General features: G+C 40.0%; 1 protein-coding gene across 4 annotated transcripts; it reads right to left on the bottom strand.

Moving 5' to 3' along the window:
- Positions 1-1,248: 1,248 nt before the first annotated feature.
- On the bottom strand, positions 1,249-18,238 carry tead3b (TEA domain family member 3 b). 4 transcript variants are annotated; one of them, XM_080026808.1, is made up of 13 exons: positions 18,108-18,238; positions 10,796-10,860; positions 9,987-10,049; positions 7,595-7,606; positions 6,534-6,659; positions 6,382-6,419; positions 6,151-6,207; positions 5,587-5,654; positions 5,358-5,497; positions 4,600-4,773; positions 4,345-4,488; positions 4,036-4,188; positions 1,249-3,493 (listed from the first exon to the last, which is right to left on the bottom strand). In XM_080026808.1, exons 1-13 carry the CDS (start codon positions 18,112-18,114, stop codon positions 3,380-3,382), a joined length of 1,161 nt encoding a protein of 386 aa, XP_079882934.1. In that variant the 5' UTR covers positions 18,115-18,238; the 3' UTR covers positions 1,249-3,379. The 4 variants fall into 4 exon arrangements, with proteins under 4 accessions (XP_079882934.1, XP_079882935.1, XP_079882936.1 ...); XM_080026809.1 differs by having other exon boundaries at positions 5,358-5,494; XM_080026810.1 differs by lacking the exon at positions 6,151-6,207.
- Positions 18,239-19,173: the final 935 nt, after the last annotated feature.

The raw sequence follows: 19,173 nt of genomic DNA, 5'->3' as shown, positions 1-19,173 counted from the left end.
TAAGAACAGCGCCCTCTAGGGTCACACATTCTGACAGGTCACAGCTTTCGGTGCAACACCGGTTTGATTTGTCTCAGTTGCGAGCGAGGAATTCTGGGAGATTAAGTTATTTCAGGCAAGCGAATATTTCTATCTTCTACTTACACCTTTACTAATTAAAATTCCATGAAAAAAACATACAAACAATTTAAAAAATATAATTTTTGAAATAAATTAGACTAGACTTTCCGAAAGTGTAGCCTACAGCTGAACATATAATAATATTTGAATACTTCCTCCACCGTTGTCCTACCCTCATTTTACCGTGGACATATTTTACCAACCTAGCCTACATGAGTGGACTACCGACGGGGTCCGTAATGACCCCAGGCATAAAGTAGCTAGTGTGAGAAACAAACAACCATCATAGCAACATTTTTCTTCTAAACATCTTAATAGCTATGCAATTAATATAGCCTAATCTGACAATTAAAAAATACATAATAATAATTTTAGGAAACAATTTTAATTTGCACATTGTATTTGATGAGTATACACTTTAATGCAAATTGCAGTTTATATCCCTAGTACAATGATCCACTTTAGAACTGTTCTACCCTCGTTTTAATCTGGTTTAAGTAGGGTTACATTTATTTTAGTGCAAATTATTTGTATCATGACATATAGCCTATGTTGAGATCAAGTGTCCTTTTGATCCCAAATAACCCCCCTGATGGTGTGTGATACTTTAAATTAGGATCCATGGCCAACATGACCTCGATAAATAGTTCCATCTATTATCACTGCAAAGGCGGAATTGGGCGATTTTGACTGGGTTTAAATTGACCCCGGTACATATTTAATAAGCAATAATTAAAGAAAGAAATTGGAATGATAGAGTGAAGCAGCTGGGAGATATGACAAAAAGTTTAGGATGAGGGTTAATAAAAATAACTTAAGTATTAACAACTTGATGTAGGCATTGCTACTCATGCAGGAAAATGGTTAATGTTTATTATTATTTCTGAGATTGTCAATACTGATTAGCAGATAGTAGTTTTGCCCAGTTATCCATTATAAGTGGCATTACAGCTGAAATGTGTAATTGGGTACATCATTTGGTTTAACACCTGTCATAAATGCAAAGCTCTTCAAAAAGGGAAGTTCAATCCAGATCATATGACCAAGTTGTGAAAGGTAACACTAACAAAATATATGGTGTCATGCACCTCAGTGAAATCAGTGTGAAAAGAACCACAGAGGACAAAACAAATTTAAAAACATGTTTAATACGTTTTTTTCTGGGGGAAAATGGCCCCAAAGGCACCATGCTTCTTTTATTGTTAGATACATTTGTTTGATTACATAGTCCAACCTCTACTTTGAAGTATAAAATTGCAATGCACAATGGTAACAAAGACAACAGTAAACCACCATAAACCAAAATAAAACAATGAAACAAACAAAAAAATCTGCCCACACCATTCAGAATATGATACATTAGATATCTCATTATTAATTATCAATATCAGCACAAACACACATTATTTTCAGTGAAGCATATGGCAAACACTGAAAGTCAAATGACAACAGAATCAAAACAAAACATTAATCATGATAATGGCAACAACAACAAAAAAATCTGTATAAAAGACCATAAATTGAGAAACCTGTCAGAGGAGGAGCGTTATTGTATGTAGCTTGTGAACTATGACATTCAAAGCCAGGTGAAATTATTCCACCATACAACGTTGTATATTTGAACTTATATAGCACAATTGTCCAGTGAACCACACAGAGTAGACACTTGTCGAGCAGGAACCATGGGATGACAGTTCTCCTGTCTCTAATATGAGTCCTGCAATACTTTAAACATCTCCATCACAATGGAAAAAGATCAATACATCTCCAGTACCCCGCCCTGCCCTCTTCCAAACTTATAAATAACAATCAATGGTCATACTCCAAAGCACAGAGACAATAGTTCTCTTTCAAGACAATTATTTTGTATGATTTCATTTGTAATGTCAGTAAAGAATTGTCTTAAATAACTGAACCTTTATTAACTCGTGCAGCTTCTCCACACGTAACAAGGAGAAGGGTGAAGCAAAATAACCAACTTCACAGCATTCAATTTCTTTTTTAAACAAAAGAAACAGTGATTTACTTCTCTCCACTTAAAAACCATGGTCTGTGTGCTGAGTTACTTAATTACAAATATGAACATAAAGTCCCCCCACCCCCCCCAAAAAAAAGAATACTCCTATGTAACACATATTCCTTTAACATCCACTGACTCACAGTACAGAAATAATTAATTTGTTTTTCCAAATAGGCTACATAACTCAAGGCAGAAAATAAGCACTGCTGTTGCTTCACCCCCCACCCCCCTCCCCTTTTTGATCTTGTTAAGTGCAACCAAGCACACGTCTTCAAACAGAGAGGAATAACAGGGGATCTCATAAGGATGGCGAAGCCTTGGCTTTATTTCAGGCTAGCAATTGTACAAAACATCCCTAGTGTCAAAAGTTAGTTATAGATTGATGCTTGTAAGACCTGATGTTTAAACGGTGTATTAAAACATAAAAAAGAAGCAGAACAGAACCTAAATAGTAAAGTAACACAATACACCTTCTCTGTGTACACTAGGGCTGTAAAACTTGGGACAATGTTTTTGTATAACTACAAGCTACATGAAAATGAGTTATCCCATCCCATTCCTCTGTGTGCCGGAATAAAAATAATAAAAAAAAACTGCCTCAACAGATGTAGATCTGAGAGGTCTCTTTCCAATTTTCTTTTGAAAAATACACCTGTCTGACGATTTTCTGTTTGAAAAACAAGAGGTAGTAATAAAGGCAATCCGAAGTGGCAGGCAATGACATTATCTTTGGAGAAAAAGGCACTTAACAGACCTTCTGCAACAACACCTCTCGGCTCTGGTTTTCCCCTTCCATGGTACTGTTCTCTCTATCCCTTCAATCTTACACTTCTCTTATTGCTCAGAGTGTGTTCCCTTGAATTCTAGAAGAGTCTCTTCAACCCTAAACACGTTCTCGTTCCCTCAGTTAAAACATTTCAAGCTCCATCGATTACCTTGGTAAGAGTTACCCACTTCATCTCAAGCATGTTGAAACACATGGAAACTAATTAGTTGTTCGAACAATCCGTAATTCTTCAACATTTCTTTGAGGCACGTTGAGCGATTAATTCTTGTTTTTTCCTTGTGAGCAAGATTTTCTTTAGTTAAAGTGTATAATATGTCCATGTTAGTTCGGTCTAGGATTGTTTGAATGTTTTTGAGTTTGTAATTTTTTTTTCTTCCTGGATGGTTGAGCTGGTCGAAGAGAGATTGTGTCACGCTTCCGTCTGGCTTTTTCCAAACATCCCTGAAGAGCTGTTAGTCCTTAACAAGTCTGTAGACGTGATACTGTGCTCCATGTTCACTCGTGGAAACCTCAAAAACAAAGGCTATACAGAGCAAGGTCTCCTGGGTGTCGCGGTTCGTCACCACCTGAGGGCCACAGGGAAAATGTCAAGTCACAAGTATGAAGGGGCACAGTCTGTTTAGAGTCAATTTATTTCCCTAAATTGTTAAAGGAGTAATTTGACAGTTTGGGTTATAATATTCTTGTCAAGAGTTATATGAGAATCACACAACACTAGGGTCTGTACGCTAAATGTGAAGATACCACCAGCAGCCGGTTAGCTTAGCTTAGCTTAGCATAGCATAAAGACTGGTAACGGGAAAACAGCTAGCCTGGCCCTGTTTGAAGGTAACAAAAGCCTCCAACCATCACCTCTAAATCTCATCAATGAACACACTGTACACAAACTAGTGTAAAAACAACAAACTGTGGTTGTAAGGTGGTTAATGTGGAACCATAGTTGTCCAGTCTTTGTGCTAAATTAAGCTTAGACCATACAGACACGAGAGTGGTATTGATCGTCTCATCCATCCAGCTCTCGGTGAAGAAAATGAAATTCATACATATATTTCCCAAAATTTCACACCATTCTTGTCAAAATATGATAACTTCTATAAGGATATGTTACCTGTAGGATAGTGAAGTTTTCAAGAACACTGTTCATCATGTATTTTTCAGGCAAGTGTTTGAGTTTGTGGATAAAGTTGATCATGTACTCGCACATAGGAGAGCGGTGAATCCTGTAAACACACCTTCCTCCCTCCATTCGGGCGTACTCCGTCTACAACACACACACACACACACACACACACGCACACACACACACATACACACACACACACACACAGAGTCGCAAACAGACAGGTGAGGTTAAAACCAGAGACTGAATATTAATTGTTAGAAAAGTGGACACAGAATCTAAGAAGCAAGTCTGTACCTCTACTTTCTCGACGACCTGCTTGCCGAACGAGCAAACTTTGGTTGAAACAGTGATCGTCATGTTCTCAAGGCTGCTGTATTGGCTGCTGACACCGTAAAAAGAACCAGGGCCATCCTGCATGCCACTGCTGTTCAGGTCCGCCTGCAGGGGGGGAGGGCGGGGGTTTGCATTCAATCAGGTTAGAGATGATCATGACAAATGAACAAGTTGAATTTAATTTCTTGTAGATGATAAAATGTAATAACAACCCACCCAGAATTTAACTAGGAAGAAAGCATTCTGAGGGCCCTTCTCGTAAAGCTCTTTGAGCCCGCCCTTCTTCTCAGGGAACTTGTCGTAGATCTGCCGGATGTCCACAGCCTCAAGGAGCGGGTCGCTGTACGAGGGGTTGGTCTGTCCAATGTGGACAAACAGGTGTTTGCTGTACTGCAAGGGACACAGACAGGGGAGGACGTGGTTAACCTCTGAGTATTATTAGTGTCACTTTCGGTCAACAGTTTTCAAATGTCCTGTTTTTAGTACATTAGGTACCAAAAAGTTCTCCAAATCAGGACAAACCTGACGGGTCAGAGATGATATCCATCACCACAATCACTTTTGTTGCTGCATGCATGGACTGATTATGGGGCAACAGTGCCTGGGTCTTTTTCCTTGTTGTTTTGTCTCTCTTTCAGTGACAGGGGAACCAGTATTCTCAGGGTTTACTTTCATTTTTTTTTAAATGCACCTAAATTTCAGTATTTAGTTCATGCAAGAGATAAACATAGGTTGTCTGACTTCTGTCCAAAGCTTACACTGGCAGATATAGTAAATACAACACTGCACCAGACAAAATATCATAGGATACAGTAAGAGAAACCCTGACATGCAGAGCTATTCTGCTGTTAAACACATTTCTAACAGCAGGAGTTGTCACCAGCCGTCCACCGAGTACCATCTGCCTGATTTCAAGTGAATGCAGCCTAAGTAATCCATCCATGCAGGACGTCTTATTGTAAATGTTCACTCACGTTGTCTGGGTCTCTCTGGACCTCCATGAAGGCTGAGTATTCCAGCATTCGCAGCTTAGAGGAGGCGATGGTCCGGTCCTGCCACACTGGCACTGCAGTAGCACTTGGTGGAGGAGGAGGTGCCAAGGGTTCATAACCTGCTGGCACACACACACACAAACATTTATGAAACAGTCACATTTCGCTTAATTTTTTAAAGATGCTGACACATCTTAACATTCATACTCACTTGGTATGGAGGATTGTGGCCCAGGACCTGATAAGCCTGGGTACGGGGAAGGTGCAAAAGGTTTGATACTGAAAGAAAAACGATTGGTTCGGTGAGACAGTGACCTTTACTATACAGGGTCTGCGTCAGATGTTTGTGGCACATGGTTCCTGCTATATTTGTATTTCTGATGAAAACTTTTTATTGTAAAAATTGTTATTGTTATGTTATTGTTAGTTTGAAAGTTGAAGTGAAAGCATGTGTTGTTGCACCAGCTAGGCGTAAGTCCACCTGCTTCATTGCTTCTTAATTATGCAAAATGGCGTTGATTTATTTTGCTTTTAGTGACAAATCAAAGAAAATGTATTTAAACATTTTAGTCGTTTTCTCAGTAAACACAAATCATCGAACACTGTGGGGATTCGTATTCCCCGTTTCTTTTGTTTTTTTCGATCGAATTTGAAGCAGTTAATTTGCCTGGTGGTGTTTTACATCAGTACAGGAGTCATACAGTACAAAACAGTGTAGAAGAAGAGTTAGTGCTGCTTTGTGATCACGGTTGGACCTCGGCTAGGGGAAACTTACGAATGGCTGGTGCGGCCAAACCCAGGATTCCTTCCCGGGTTGAAATCTAGAACCAGCCTGGTGTGCAAAAATGTGATCCGTTAAACATGCCCTGACATCATTGCTAAGCCCCTCGCTGACTCAGCCTCTAAATTCATATTTTTATTCATCTATGGCCCCATTTCAGAAAATAAACACGCCCTGATGTCACACCAGTAACACCTGGTGGCTTCAGTAGAGGGGTCTACTTACTCCTGAGAGGGTCCTGGCTGTCCTGGGATCGGCCAGAACTGGAGAGCAAGAAAACATTGTTAGTTGCTTTTGTAGAATGACCCACAATTTTCACAATTGAAAACTGTATGTGTTTTATTGCACAGAATATGAATGGTTCACACGTGGCTCACTCTGTTTTGTGGGTAGGGAGCAGGAGGGAGTGGTGGAAGATGATTTTTGATCATACTCGGGGAGACGATCTGTGCAGACGACAGTGCTGCCATGTTCTGCAAGGCTTTGTCTTTAGATGCCTGATCCTGTAGATTGATACAGAGGAATTACGTGAGTCAACCACAAGGTGGCACCCTAACCTAAACCTTTTACACTGATGTAATTCAAATGTAATTAGGGGTGTAGATGTTTGCATTTATTTGTAGCTGATTGATAGAATATTAAAGCAACACCTGCATTCTAAAATTAGTTACCCTGGGGAGAGCTTCGAAGAGTTATGCTAAACTTGAGATTTGCTTTACTTAATAGTCCATAAAAACCCCTATTGCATGGTAATTGTTGCATTTAATCTCACAATTTAACAAACTATTGGAAGAACAGCTACACAGAATGAAGCAAAGAAAAGAACAGAAGATATATAAGATGTCGTCATAAGACAAATTTAAATTCATGGGGTTATTGGGTTCACCACAGGAAAAAGAGAATAAAGAGAGTGCATTGGTTTGGAATGCAGACCTGCATTCATGTCAAAAAGTTTATGTCAAGAAATTTGAGTTTTACTATGCAGATGAAAGTGGTACGAGTGAAACAGTTGGCACAAGAAATACAAATTTTATGACTTGCAAACACAATCAACCAAACTCATTTTAAAATGCATCCTCTTGCTCTTTATTCATGTTTTTACCGAAGAATGCACTTAAGCTAATTAAACTATGACTTTGCAATTAAAGGATAGATGCCTCAGAAGCGAGATACCAAATCAAAGAGTGCCACCTCTAAACAAAGCAAGCAAGACTCTGCCTTTTGGCAGAGGTTGGGGGATCACACTAATCAGGCAGGATGTGCGGCAGTATTGTGTGTTCAAAGCGTAGCTGTTTCCTAAGCATTGCTTCATTGTAGCATAGCAATGGGTGCTGGGACGCCATGCCAGCAGAAGGCCATAGCAAGGGGACAGTGCACTGGTGCTGCAAAACCAAAAAGGTGGGGAGGGAAGCATATTGCACAAGTCAGATTCACTTACCAAATTCATCGCCTGAATCAAAGAAGAGAGAAACCATTAGTACTGTGCAGTTCTAAACAATGTGTTAAGACTAATTGAGAGAATTTTGATTGACATAGCATTTGTCAATTCAATCTTTGTTTGCTACTACATGCTTTTGCACTGTAGACACAGTGTGCAATATTGTTTATACAAAAATAATAAGACTTATTCCCTGGTTTAGAAATTACAAAGTTCAGTAGGAAGCATGGTATTAGAAGAATGCCTCAATACATAATTATCACAATATTTTAACTAATCGCAGGTATCGCAATTTTGCCAAACATTTTGCATTGCATTTGGTAATGGAGAAATCAAAATGCAATTCAATTATTAGTCTTACTCTAATAATTATTTAAAATCTAAAATAATTAAGATGTTTCCCACTAATACACAGAGGAAGAACATGATGCAAATAGCAGACAGTTCAATTCTTGGAGGTTTACTGATGCACAGGTCTTCAGTGAATTACATCACATGTACAGCTAGTACTGCAGTGTGCAGCCATTTCAGCAGTCACACTTTAACTTCATGTTTGTTCAGCTGATGCTCCAATTTGACTTTATTCCCTTGAGGGAGGAGTCACCCTGTCTGTAATCTGAATTTAAAAGAGTGACTTGGAAACTAGTTTATTGTGGTGTTTTCTTTGACAAAGAGACTACTTTGGCCTTACTTCATAAAGGCCCAGACAAACACTTGAACAAGACACGGCTATGGCTACAACTGCATGCACAGTTCATTAGCTGATATTTAACATCTTAAGGCTAAAGCGTATAAGGAAGAACGCCATTGCAAATGTCTTTCTGCCAATATCTGAAAAATTTGAACAAAACAAACAACCTAAATGACCAGATAGTATTTTTCATATTCATTTTGCTTCAAGAATGTGTCAACTCCAAAATGCCATGATGTGAGAAGGAGACAAAATACACAGGGTTGTACTGTAGGTATAAAAGTATTGAGAGAAAGAGTAGAAGAAAACATCATTAACCCCTTCAAGCAGAGAGGGGGAAAAGGCACCACACATAATAAAAGTCCTGCTATCCGTTGGTTTTTAGAGCAGACTTTTCCCAAGGTATGCAAGGCGAAGAATGCCAATTAATGGCTTAGTTATGCTGACCCCCCACACACACTCCCAACAAAACCTTTAAAAAATGTGTTTGGAAAATGACAATTATTTTACAATTTGCATGCCATGATGTCATTGTGAAAAGAGCAAGGCCGATAATATGGCGACCTTGCTTTGCAAGTCCTGAAACATCACATTATACAATCACTTCAAATGTCGGAAGAAAGGAGTTTGATCCATTTCTTTATAAGTCGTCAAACCAGCCACTGATGAATGAACTGAACTACACATGACACCACTGAAAAGTTAAGGCTAAGTTATCTTTTACAGTTTCATTTAAAACAAAACATATCACTTATGGATGCTGCTTTCCAATCTGAGGATTAGTCTGCATGAAGGGGTTAATTTAAATTGAAGTTAGCACTACAGAATGCCACAATGTCTTCAGTGTTTACACGTGTCTGCACTATGTGCGATTATGGAAAAACAATAAAAAGCATTAAGAGGGACAAAAGTGACTGGAAAAATTATAAGAAAAGTCAAAAGGGGTCAAAGATTAATAGTTTTTGATTGTCCACTTTTACAAAACACGTCACAGACACATTCAGGGGAACTAAAAGTGTCAAAGTAGAGAGAGCATTAGGGAATGAAGAAGTCTGAGAGAAGTATACAGTATACAGTATGCTGCAGAGGTATGGCCAGCACAGAAGACAGATACAGAGCTGGAGCTACATGCAGCTAAATGACGAATGAATGATGAAGCTTTATAGTTAGCTAGCCTAATATACTTTTACCTCTGAATGATAGTTTAATTTAATCATGCACCTCTGACCTACACAATAAGTGTGTCTGTTTGTGCTCTGCATGCATGGTAGAGTAGCAGGACTTTGGACTGCTGGATGTATCAGAGAATAAACTCCTTGATAAAATCAGATTTATAGTTAAACAGTGTATTATATTTGCCAAGCGCTACCATCCATTTATTTAGCATAGAGTGGCCCCGCATTGAGGACTGATAATAATGTGCACAAATGAGCAGGTTATTGCAAAGCCAAGCCTATTTCCAGCCCCGCCGAGCCCGCCGTGAAGCGCATACCTTTAGCTTTGACTGGATCTCGCGAGATTTTCTCCGGGCGAGAACCTGCAAGTGGCTAGAAACCTGCACAGAAGAATAGCCAAGAGGAGGGAAGAGCAAAAGGAGACAGGGAGAGAGAAGACAGGGGAAGAGAGAGAGAGAGAAGCCGTAACCACAGAGGAAAGAGACGCCCAGTCAGTGTTGCCTTGAGGCAGCTTTGCAGCACCTACCTTTATACCCGCCTGGTATTCACGAACTTTCTTCCGTGCTAACACCTGTATGTGACTAGACACCTAAAGGGGTGTGAGACAATTTTTTTGAGCAGAAAAAACAACATGCGCTCAGATTAATGCATACACACATGCATGCACACACACATACTTACAAAGATATAACATTTACAGTGAGAGTTCTAAATAGTTCATGCAAACTAAAAACAATTATTTAAAGGATAAGGCTGGCGATATTCTACATTTTCAGTAACAAATGACATAAAAAGGCTATAACAACCAATAAACCGATGCTAACATGTAGTGCCTGTGTAACCCAAGCTACATTAGACTTCTGTTGTCTAAAACCAATAAAACTACATCAGTAAGCCACAGTTTTGCATTATGATGAATATAAACATCGCAATCCCACATACAGTCAGCGGTTTCCCTGAATACTCATTAGAGCCACAAATGAATATGAATGTGCCGCTGAAAATAGTCCCATTTAAATGTAGAATAAGAGCGACAGACATGGTAGTTGAGTTGGACTTTGAAAGACCCATTTTTGATTTTGGTCCTTTATGAATACAAAATATACTGAACATGTATATCCTTCCGAGAACCAGACTTATACTTTAAAAAACATTTAATCTACTTTTTTGTCATCAGAAACTATTAATGCTTTTATAAAACGGCTTTTGCAGTACTAAATATTTTTCATCCTTCTGGTAAAGTATTTGTTACGTCTTGTACCATATCAGTAACTAAAACCAAACTCATGCCTGATTATTTTTCATCCAATCTTCAAAGTTACTAAAATTGTTTACCTGTTTTCTTGTGCGGGTTTTTCCTGTTCTCAGTTTGATGTACCTTGCTATCAATTCATTGCGACCTGTAAGTAAACACAGAAAGCAAGGTCAGGAATAGAAACAAGGATACAAGACATGGTTAGAGGAAGTGACATTTGTCCATTTGACTGGTATAATACCCTGTATTGGACAGAAGATGGCACTGTTGTTATACCTTGAGTACAGGTCGGTCATATATGTCAGAAGAACAACAGTTTGACCTTTCCCAGAGCTCCTCAGACCCAGGGCAAACACACTTTTGTCACAGGTCACAGGCAACAATAACGCCTCTGTTTCCCAAAGTATATTTTATAACCAAAGTATATATTATTATTTTAAAAAGACAGGTAGCAAAAGGAGGACTTTCTTGTTTTCTTCAGCTTGTTTCACACCTCCTTATTTATTCTCTGCTCACATAGCCCTGAAGCTTAATTACTGATTGCTTAGAAAACAGAACCATGTTTTTCATGACATAGCATCTACTCTCGACATTCTGCACAAACAGGTTGTGCAGAGAACAGGCTTCTATTCTGGGCTTCCATGGTCCTCTTTACATCAGTGACTTGCGATGAGATTTAACAGGCAGCCTTTAAGCCCAGTGCAGCTGGGATCAAGCAAAAATCATTGTTGGTTTATAATAAGCGCAAAAAATCATTATTATGTTGTCTCAAAGGGAAATCAGTGCAGTATATTTCATTTCTTGTCCTTGCCAAGTCACGTTTTCTGGGTTTCTGTGGCTGAAAATTGGGCCGAAGAGAGAGGTTGAACCGCTGTATCATTATGAATAATGACCTTCTAAATATGCTGACAGAATTTGAGACCAACAAAAAGCAGTCAAGATGTGCCTTTTTCAGCACACACAATAGACCGTGTGTCTAAGAAGTCTACGGTTTAACAGCCTTTTAGAGTAACCAGACACATAATGACAGGAGAAACAAGTCCTGTTTTTTCACACACTCTTTAGCACTTGGCCTCCAGAAGGCCCTGGTTAGTGCAATTACCATAAAAGTACTGCAGGCCATCTCCAGCTTGCAGCACTCACCGTGCTCTCCAGCCAGTCAGCCCGGCGGTCGGCCAGTAGAGCAGAGCTGAACTGTGCCGATACTGAGCTAGCCCGGCCCCTTCTCCCCCCAGGCCAAGGATGGACACGCCCGCTCCAGCGCCTCCGCATTCCTAGCATTCCTCTAAGCCTGTCACATCTGTGCTAGCCAGTCTGATTGGCCTGGGCCTGCGAACACAGCCAGAGCTTGGGCTAACACACACACACATGCTCGTATGCGATTCCAGTTCTGAAAGAAGCAGGGGTTAGAGCCGGGGTGAGGGCCATTAGGTTGGGGTAAAGGGGTCGTCGGTTAAAGGGGCAGCTGATGCTGTAACTCTTGTTGGAAGAAACACAAAGCCAAACTGTCTCTGCCAACAACTGCCACCTGGCAGCAAAGCAGCCCCTTCTCTCAAAACAACACCACAGTGTGACCCTGCAGGCAACGGACAGCAGCACCTGCTGCCGACCATCCCAGCTAAGGATGGCAGAGAAAGAACAATGCCAGTTCGACCCCCGCGCAACTGTCACTCTCAATCTCTTCAGCTGAAGAGCAGAGGGGGGGGGGGGGACGACTTTACATGGGCCCAACTATATAGTTCTGCTATGCATTTCACAGATATCTGATTGCAAAGTACCATGCACAGTATGAACTAGGTGCTACAGGCTTTACTAAGAAAGATAAAAACTTATCTGAGGCAATGAGGTGAACTCACCTTTTGTACAGAGCTTGACAAACTATAAAGACAGCAGACTTTCAGGACTTTCCACGCTGAGGTTCAGTAAAACAAAAGTCTAAATATGTTATTCACATTATGTTAATCATTAAAAATAGAAAACCATATAGATAGTGTTGAACACAGTCGTTGGGAGGTTGTGTGGTAAATCAAAAATGTGTTTTGTTCATCTGTTGAACAGTGCAGTTCTGTGGTTGTGATCTGAGATGATTTCTCCGGGGGTTTTTACTCCACCATATGGTGGGTTTTGTGATATTCTAAATTACTGCTTTTGTTTTATGTGATATGCAGTTTGCTGCAGAGACGCAACTTTGAAGCGGGTCCGTGAAATAAATCCAGCTTCAAATGAAATTTTATAAAGTTGACTGTTGAAATGACTTTGAACTTGAACTATAAGACACATTTACAGGCACAGCCTTTTCTTCTTAATGGAAAAATACAAGCTGGATCACGATCATACTGGTGCATAGAGTTGGTTTGTGTCAACAGTTGCATCCCTACACGATATACAATTGTACTTGATGACAAAAAAGATTTGTTTACAGAATGATGGCAAAGGATTTCCGAAACACTGAGATAATCAGAACTTTATCAGACCTAATCTTCCACTTCACGCCCTTGCATCACATTTTGTAAACCATAGCAGACAACACATTTGGAGGGGTAACATAAACACTCAGCGGACCTGCGCTCAACCCCAATCCTAAGGCACGACAACCAACTGAACAGAGTTTATTCAACAGGCTCTGGGTCACTAAGATCAGGCTGTTGAGTTGATGCCTACAAAAACAAAACGTGTAGCTGTATGACCTATACCTAAAATAATATCACAACCTGGCATTGAATTTTTCCTAGGACTTCCTGCTATGCACATGCAACTTTTATGAATAATAAGTAGTTCTGCCTGTTTTTTTAAACAGTGACCCAGTACGACCGGTTATTTCAGATATTTAGTGCTTTCTACACATTGCTCTGTCAAACCCCGGCAGAGGAAATATAGAGGACGAGATCTCTCAGTTGTTAATGGCTGCTGCAGCTGTGGCAGCCGAGATCTGCTCAGACTTGACGTGGTGGGGGTCGGAGAGACGGTGAAAAAGGCTGGTGGGTCCTCACAGCAGGAGAAGATGACAGGTGCACGAAAACAGAGACAGACGCACAATTGCGTGCAGAGCCTTCGCTTGTCCTTCACCTCTAATTCCCCCCCCTGTACTCTGCCTTTCCTTTGCCTCTCTCTCTCTCTCTGTGAGCTGAGCTGCTCATGATTTTCTTGCTGAACACCGGCTCACATCGCTGCAGGCGGCCATTCTTAACCTCTTCCCTGACAGGACACGCCTATCCCCTTTCTTTTACTACATGACCGCTGGAATTTTCCACTTCCACGCTAAGATAGTGAGCAAAAAGGTAATCTTCCCCCTCTCTCTCTCTCTCTCTCTCTCTCTCTCCTGAGCCCGTTGCCTCCTCCCTTCTCATAACATTGAGGTAATCCTAAATTGCTAACATACTGCTCAGCCATGACTGAAAACATTCCAAACATCTCAGCAAGGGGGCTGACAGGGAAGGCCTGCACAGTCATCATTACAGAGTGCACAGCCCCCCCTCCCATACCTTTACATACCTCTTTTCTCACAACTTTGCACATGCACTGAACCTGCTGCTAATTCATAATGTGGCCTTCAAAGGTCAAAAGAGACATAAGCCTCCCCCTAGCAATGAAGCCTTTCTCATTTTCTGGTACCCAGAGTGCTTTGCAAGTAGTGACAGCTGCAGGGCTGATAGAAAAGGAGCTGTGTGTGTGTGTGTGTGTGTGTGTGTGTGTGTGTGTGTGTGTGTGTGTGTGTGTGTGTGTGTGTGTTTGTGTGCTTGGGGTTTGACATACCTGTCTAGGCCAGAAACGCAGGGGAACAACATGTCGGAACAGCCCCGAAGCAAAACAAGAAAGGCAACATTTTTTTGTCACAAACATTCATCTTCTGAAGATACTTCCTCTGAACTTAGGCTGTAAAATGTGCCAACTATTTCATCCTAGAAAGAACAAATGTCTCTGAGCCACAGTTTCCTTTAAATCTTTTTGCTCTTAGTTTAATTTTTTCTCAAATGACACTGCAGATAATCACCTAGCAGCGAACTCAGACAGTGTGCATTCATTAAATTGTAAAGTTATGCAAACAAACATCTTGCAGAGAGTTAGAGGAGAGGATACCAACGTTGGAAAGCGGTAGGCCTACCCTGCCTAGCAAAATCCATCTAGAAGCAGCTCCAAATCAAAAGAAAATTATTTGTAATATCTTCTTTATATATAAATAAACTAAAGATATTTTAAAGCTGCTGGAAAGTGGATTTTGTTACCTTTGGACAGAGCCAATCTAGCTTTCACTCTTTTTCAAGTCTTTATGCTAAGCTAAGTTTACCTGCTGCTGGTTGCAGCCTAACTGTACAGACATGAGAGTGGTATCAAAAAGTGTGTGGGAAAGGTAAAGTGCTATTATCAAAGATGTCTCCTGAGTTGTGGTAGATGTGACACAGGTGTTATAACATAATCCACTTTTTTTTTTTTTTAAATGAGTTCGAAAGTAACAGTTACCACTATGGCCTGGTTACATCACAAAGTAGAGTTAAGCTTCTTTAAGTGCTGTTCATGTCCTGAAACTACTGAAGTGATTATTAACATATGTGACTTATTAAAATAAGTGTTATGTTGCTTTAAACTCTTTGTCACCCCTGGGCTGCGTAAATGACTGGCAATGCTTCTGGGAAGTCTAGACACGTTTGCAGAGGAAAAAAATAAACATGTATATAGCAGTCTTCTTGCTAATGCAATGGAAATTTGAAAAGGTTTCCCATCGAATAAAAAAAAACTCTGGCAGAAAAAGTGGAATTCCCAATGGGAGGGATGACTTGCCTGCTTTTGGAGGCCACTGGGAGTCTGAGACTGCAAGGTAGACAGTATTACATACAGTGCAATCGTTAACATTCCCCTAACCTCACGTCAGGGCAGTTTTTAGATGTCTGAGGTAATCACCTTGTGAGAGGGCTTCTCTTCTGTAGCATGCCTTGGCTCTGCCAGCTGAGCCTCAAATTACTTATTGTAAATGGAGAGGGTGTTTGGTGCCCTCAAAAAAAAGCAGGCCTCTAAAAGGGGTCCTGACAGTTTGTTGTTAAAGGGGGCAGGTTTGTGCACGGCCGGCCTCTTTGTTGACATTCTCATGACAAATGTATAGAGCCTGGGACACAACACTGCCCTGCTAAACAGGACAGGGGAGTTAGTTAGGCAACTTTAGAGATGCATGCAGCAGGGGTTTGGGCTTAAGGTATGTGCAAAAATTAAAAACATGTTTGTCTTTCTGAGTAAGCTTACAAATGCTGTTATTTCTTGAGCATATGTGCAATAATGTCTTAAAATTGTAATTTGATAGATTTGATTAGATATATTAAATAAAAATGAAATTACTGAAAAATGATCAGAAAGGCTTACTTTACTCAGACTGAACATGGTATCAACAGTTTAGTCTGCATCCAGTTTCTTCTGTTCTGGAGCTCATTTAAAAAAATCCTTAAATCTGTCAGTTCATTTTAAGCTTATTGCTGCCACACCAGAAAATAAGAACATATCAGTATTATGTTAACTCGTGAAAAGTTTGGTGGAACTCAATGTTTATCACATTATAAAAATAAACTTTTCTTAATATATACTGTATATATAGTGTTATATATTATTACAATGCTAAACATTTTATTTAACAACAACATCTGGTTAAAGTTAATAGTTCATTGTAATACTGAGATATTTTTTACGCAATGTTTTTTGCATTTTCGACATACAAACGTGTTATCATGTTATATCATGAAACATTTCAAATATAGTCTATAGTTTTATTATACTATATATTCCATAGTATATTATTATAACATGATCATTCAAGTGATGTTAACTTTGGATGTTATAACTTGACACTGATCCATTTTTCTTTTTAAGGCGTGACAGCAAGACACCTACATTGAAATGAATCAATTTTTCTTTTTTTGACAAATAGTTTAAACACTACTAAGATCCTTCAGACAGGAGTAACAACAGAGGCTGCAACAGTGGCTGAGTTATTTCAGCTATGTGCTTCTCCTTGAATATCCAAATCTGCCTGACGAATGATAGGAAGAGATTCCATCTAAGCTGAATCACGCCACAAGAATCCGATCTGACGTCAAGCGCAGAAAAGCCACCCAAAAAACAGTGCTTTAAAAACATAATGTTTCTAAAATACACAGTCAGTCCATGACTTTGGTGGTGATGATTGATGGTTTTTATGGTTGCCTTGAAGCAGGAATCAATTTCAAGTTTTTGAGAAATAATGGACAATAATGAAAGGGCAGGGACGCCTTACAGAACTTAGCTCGAGGGAGTTGAATCACTATGGGGAAAATAACATCATTTCACAAAACCAAAAAGGGGTTTGTTGAGGACAGCGGCAAGTCAAACAGTAAATTTAATGCAGCTCAATTCCTGCTGATCAACATTTATTGCTGCTTCTCAGCAAAATGTCCAACTGCAAAAGCTACATCTAATTAGAGAGCAGGCTCTGTCTCAACAACAGGAATGGGGGAGTGGGTTCAAAAATAATGGAAAGCAAATGCGATCAATTTCCTACACCTGGATGTCAGTAATTCCACCAAACAACTTACCAACTAATAAATCTGGAGTTTTCCATTGGACATTAAGAGGCTCAACACCTGCATTTTAATGAACACGCTGCAGGAAAGAGCAAAACCAGTTCTGAAACCAAATTGATGTCTCAAATCATCAACATGCCAGTGTGCTGTTTTCCTTTCCGCAGTTTCGATTCACGCTGTGCTAATTATTGCTAATTGAACCGTGCCATCCAGCATCAAACGCAAAACTTTTCCACAAACCAGCTCTAACCAGTCGTCAACCTACTAGCAAAAATCTCCCAGCAATACCGCTGTGGGGATAAAACAGGCAGATGACGTTAAGCGATAATAAAAAAAAACAAAGAAAAAAACAAAACAAAGCAGGTTTTTGCGACTGAAAGCGCGGTGTGGAAGAGGAGAGGCTATAAAACAGTGGGCATAAAAATAGGTTGTAAAGAAAAAGAAAAAAAAAAACTCAGAACAGGTGTAGATAAAGGGGAGCGGAGCTGAGATGCTCTCAGGACAGCAATAACCAGCTCTGGAGCGCTGGTGCGACTGGAAGAACCTGCCCCTGGGTCACACAGCACGACAGGTACAGACTTGTTTAAGAGGGCTGTGTGGAAAGAAAACATTCATCTCTGTGTCAAAGTCGTGACAGCAGCCCAAGAGGAAAGAAAGTATTTTTCCTCTTTTTTGTTCAAGGGTAATATGGTGGATGTTTGTTCTGCTTAAACCACAACTCTCTGTGGGATAGATGCTTTTTTTTTTTTTTTTTTTTTTCATTGTTGTGGATTCATTTTGGGACTGATTTCCATGTAATTGTTGTTCTTGTTTGTTGCTCTGGCTGTTATCCAGTGTACTGCTTAGTGCTTACCATACATCTTTCCCTCGTCTGACAGGATAATTTTCCTCCTGCCACAGGGCGGGTAGATAGCGAGGGCCTCCTGGAAGCTCTGCTCGATATCCGGGCTCCACACGCCCTCCGCGTCCCCTTCCAGGCCCTTGTCCTCGTTGTCCCCGTCCAGCCCATCTTCTGGGCTACCGTTGGCGCTCCACTCGTTGGACGCAATGGTGGCGGCTCCCCCTGGGCCCGACCCCGAGCCCCAATATCAAAAGGATCTGCGAGGGATCTGTGGAATAAAGAAAAAAAGTTGCTTAGCGGCTTGTATTGAATATTAACTATAGTGAGTGACAATGATTGGAAAAGTACTGTCTGTGTGCACCCAAAAGCCCAATATAGCCTATTCATCCTCTGTGTCTCCACTGTTGTCAAAAAGTATTTCAAACACACCAGTGTGCCACACTGTAATTAGTGACATGTTTTTATAATTATATGCATGGGTGCTGTAGATTTTTTTTTTCTTTGGTCACTCCAACACCCACTATATTCTGGTGGTATCCTGGTAAATAATCACTAGTGCATCAAATTTGGATTGATCCGCAGCTGCAAATAGTATCCAACAAATGTAGTATTTTAATCCAGTTTGAAAAAATATACATTTTATTTGGGCACTGTATGCTAAGAACTGCATTGCCCATCTGTTCAAGCAAGGATGTTACTAAGTCTTGATTAAGAATGAAACTATATTTGTGCCGGATTTATTTCTATGGTTGGATTTAATGGGCTTCGGACGGAGTGCCAAAGACAAAGGGGGAACGTCAGAACAGAATTGAGAGATACACTAATACATTTTTGGATTTTATATTCATTAGATATGTTGACATTAACAAAAATATAGAAAATCCCCAGCTTTTCCTGAAATGCATACACGGTTTAACTAATGTAAAAATCAAACACTTCCAAGTAACAAGTGTGCTCTAATTAGAAATACTGTACATCCACATTCTCTAAAAAAATACACTTCTCCGCTCAAACCATAATACGTGCATAGCTGCAATTCAGGAACGTGAGTCGATATAAGTTTATTTTTAACAAAAGA

This window comes from Ammodytes marinus (assembly GCF_949987685.1).
Source record: "Ammodytes marinus genome assembly, chromosome: 4".
NCBI lineage: Eukaryota > Metazoa > Chordata > Actinopteri > Uranoscopiformes > Ammodytidae > Ammodytes > Ammodytes marinus.
Note: the sequence above shows the minus strand (reverse complement) of the source record. Positions and strands in the feature narration are given on the sequence as shown.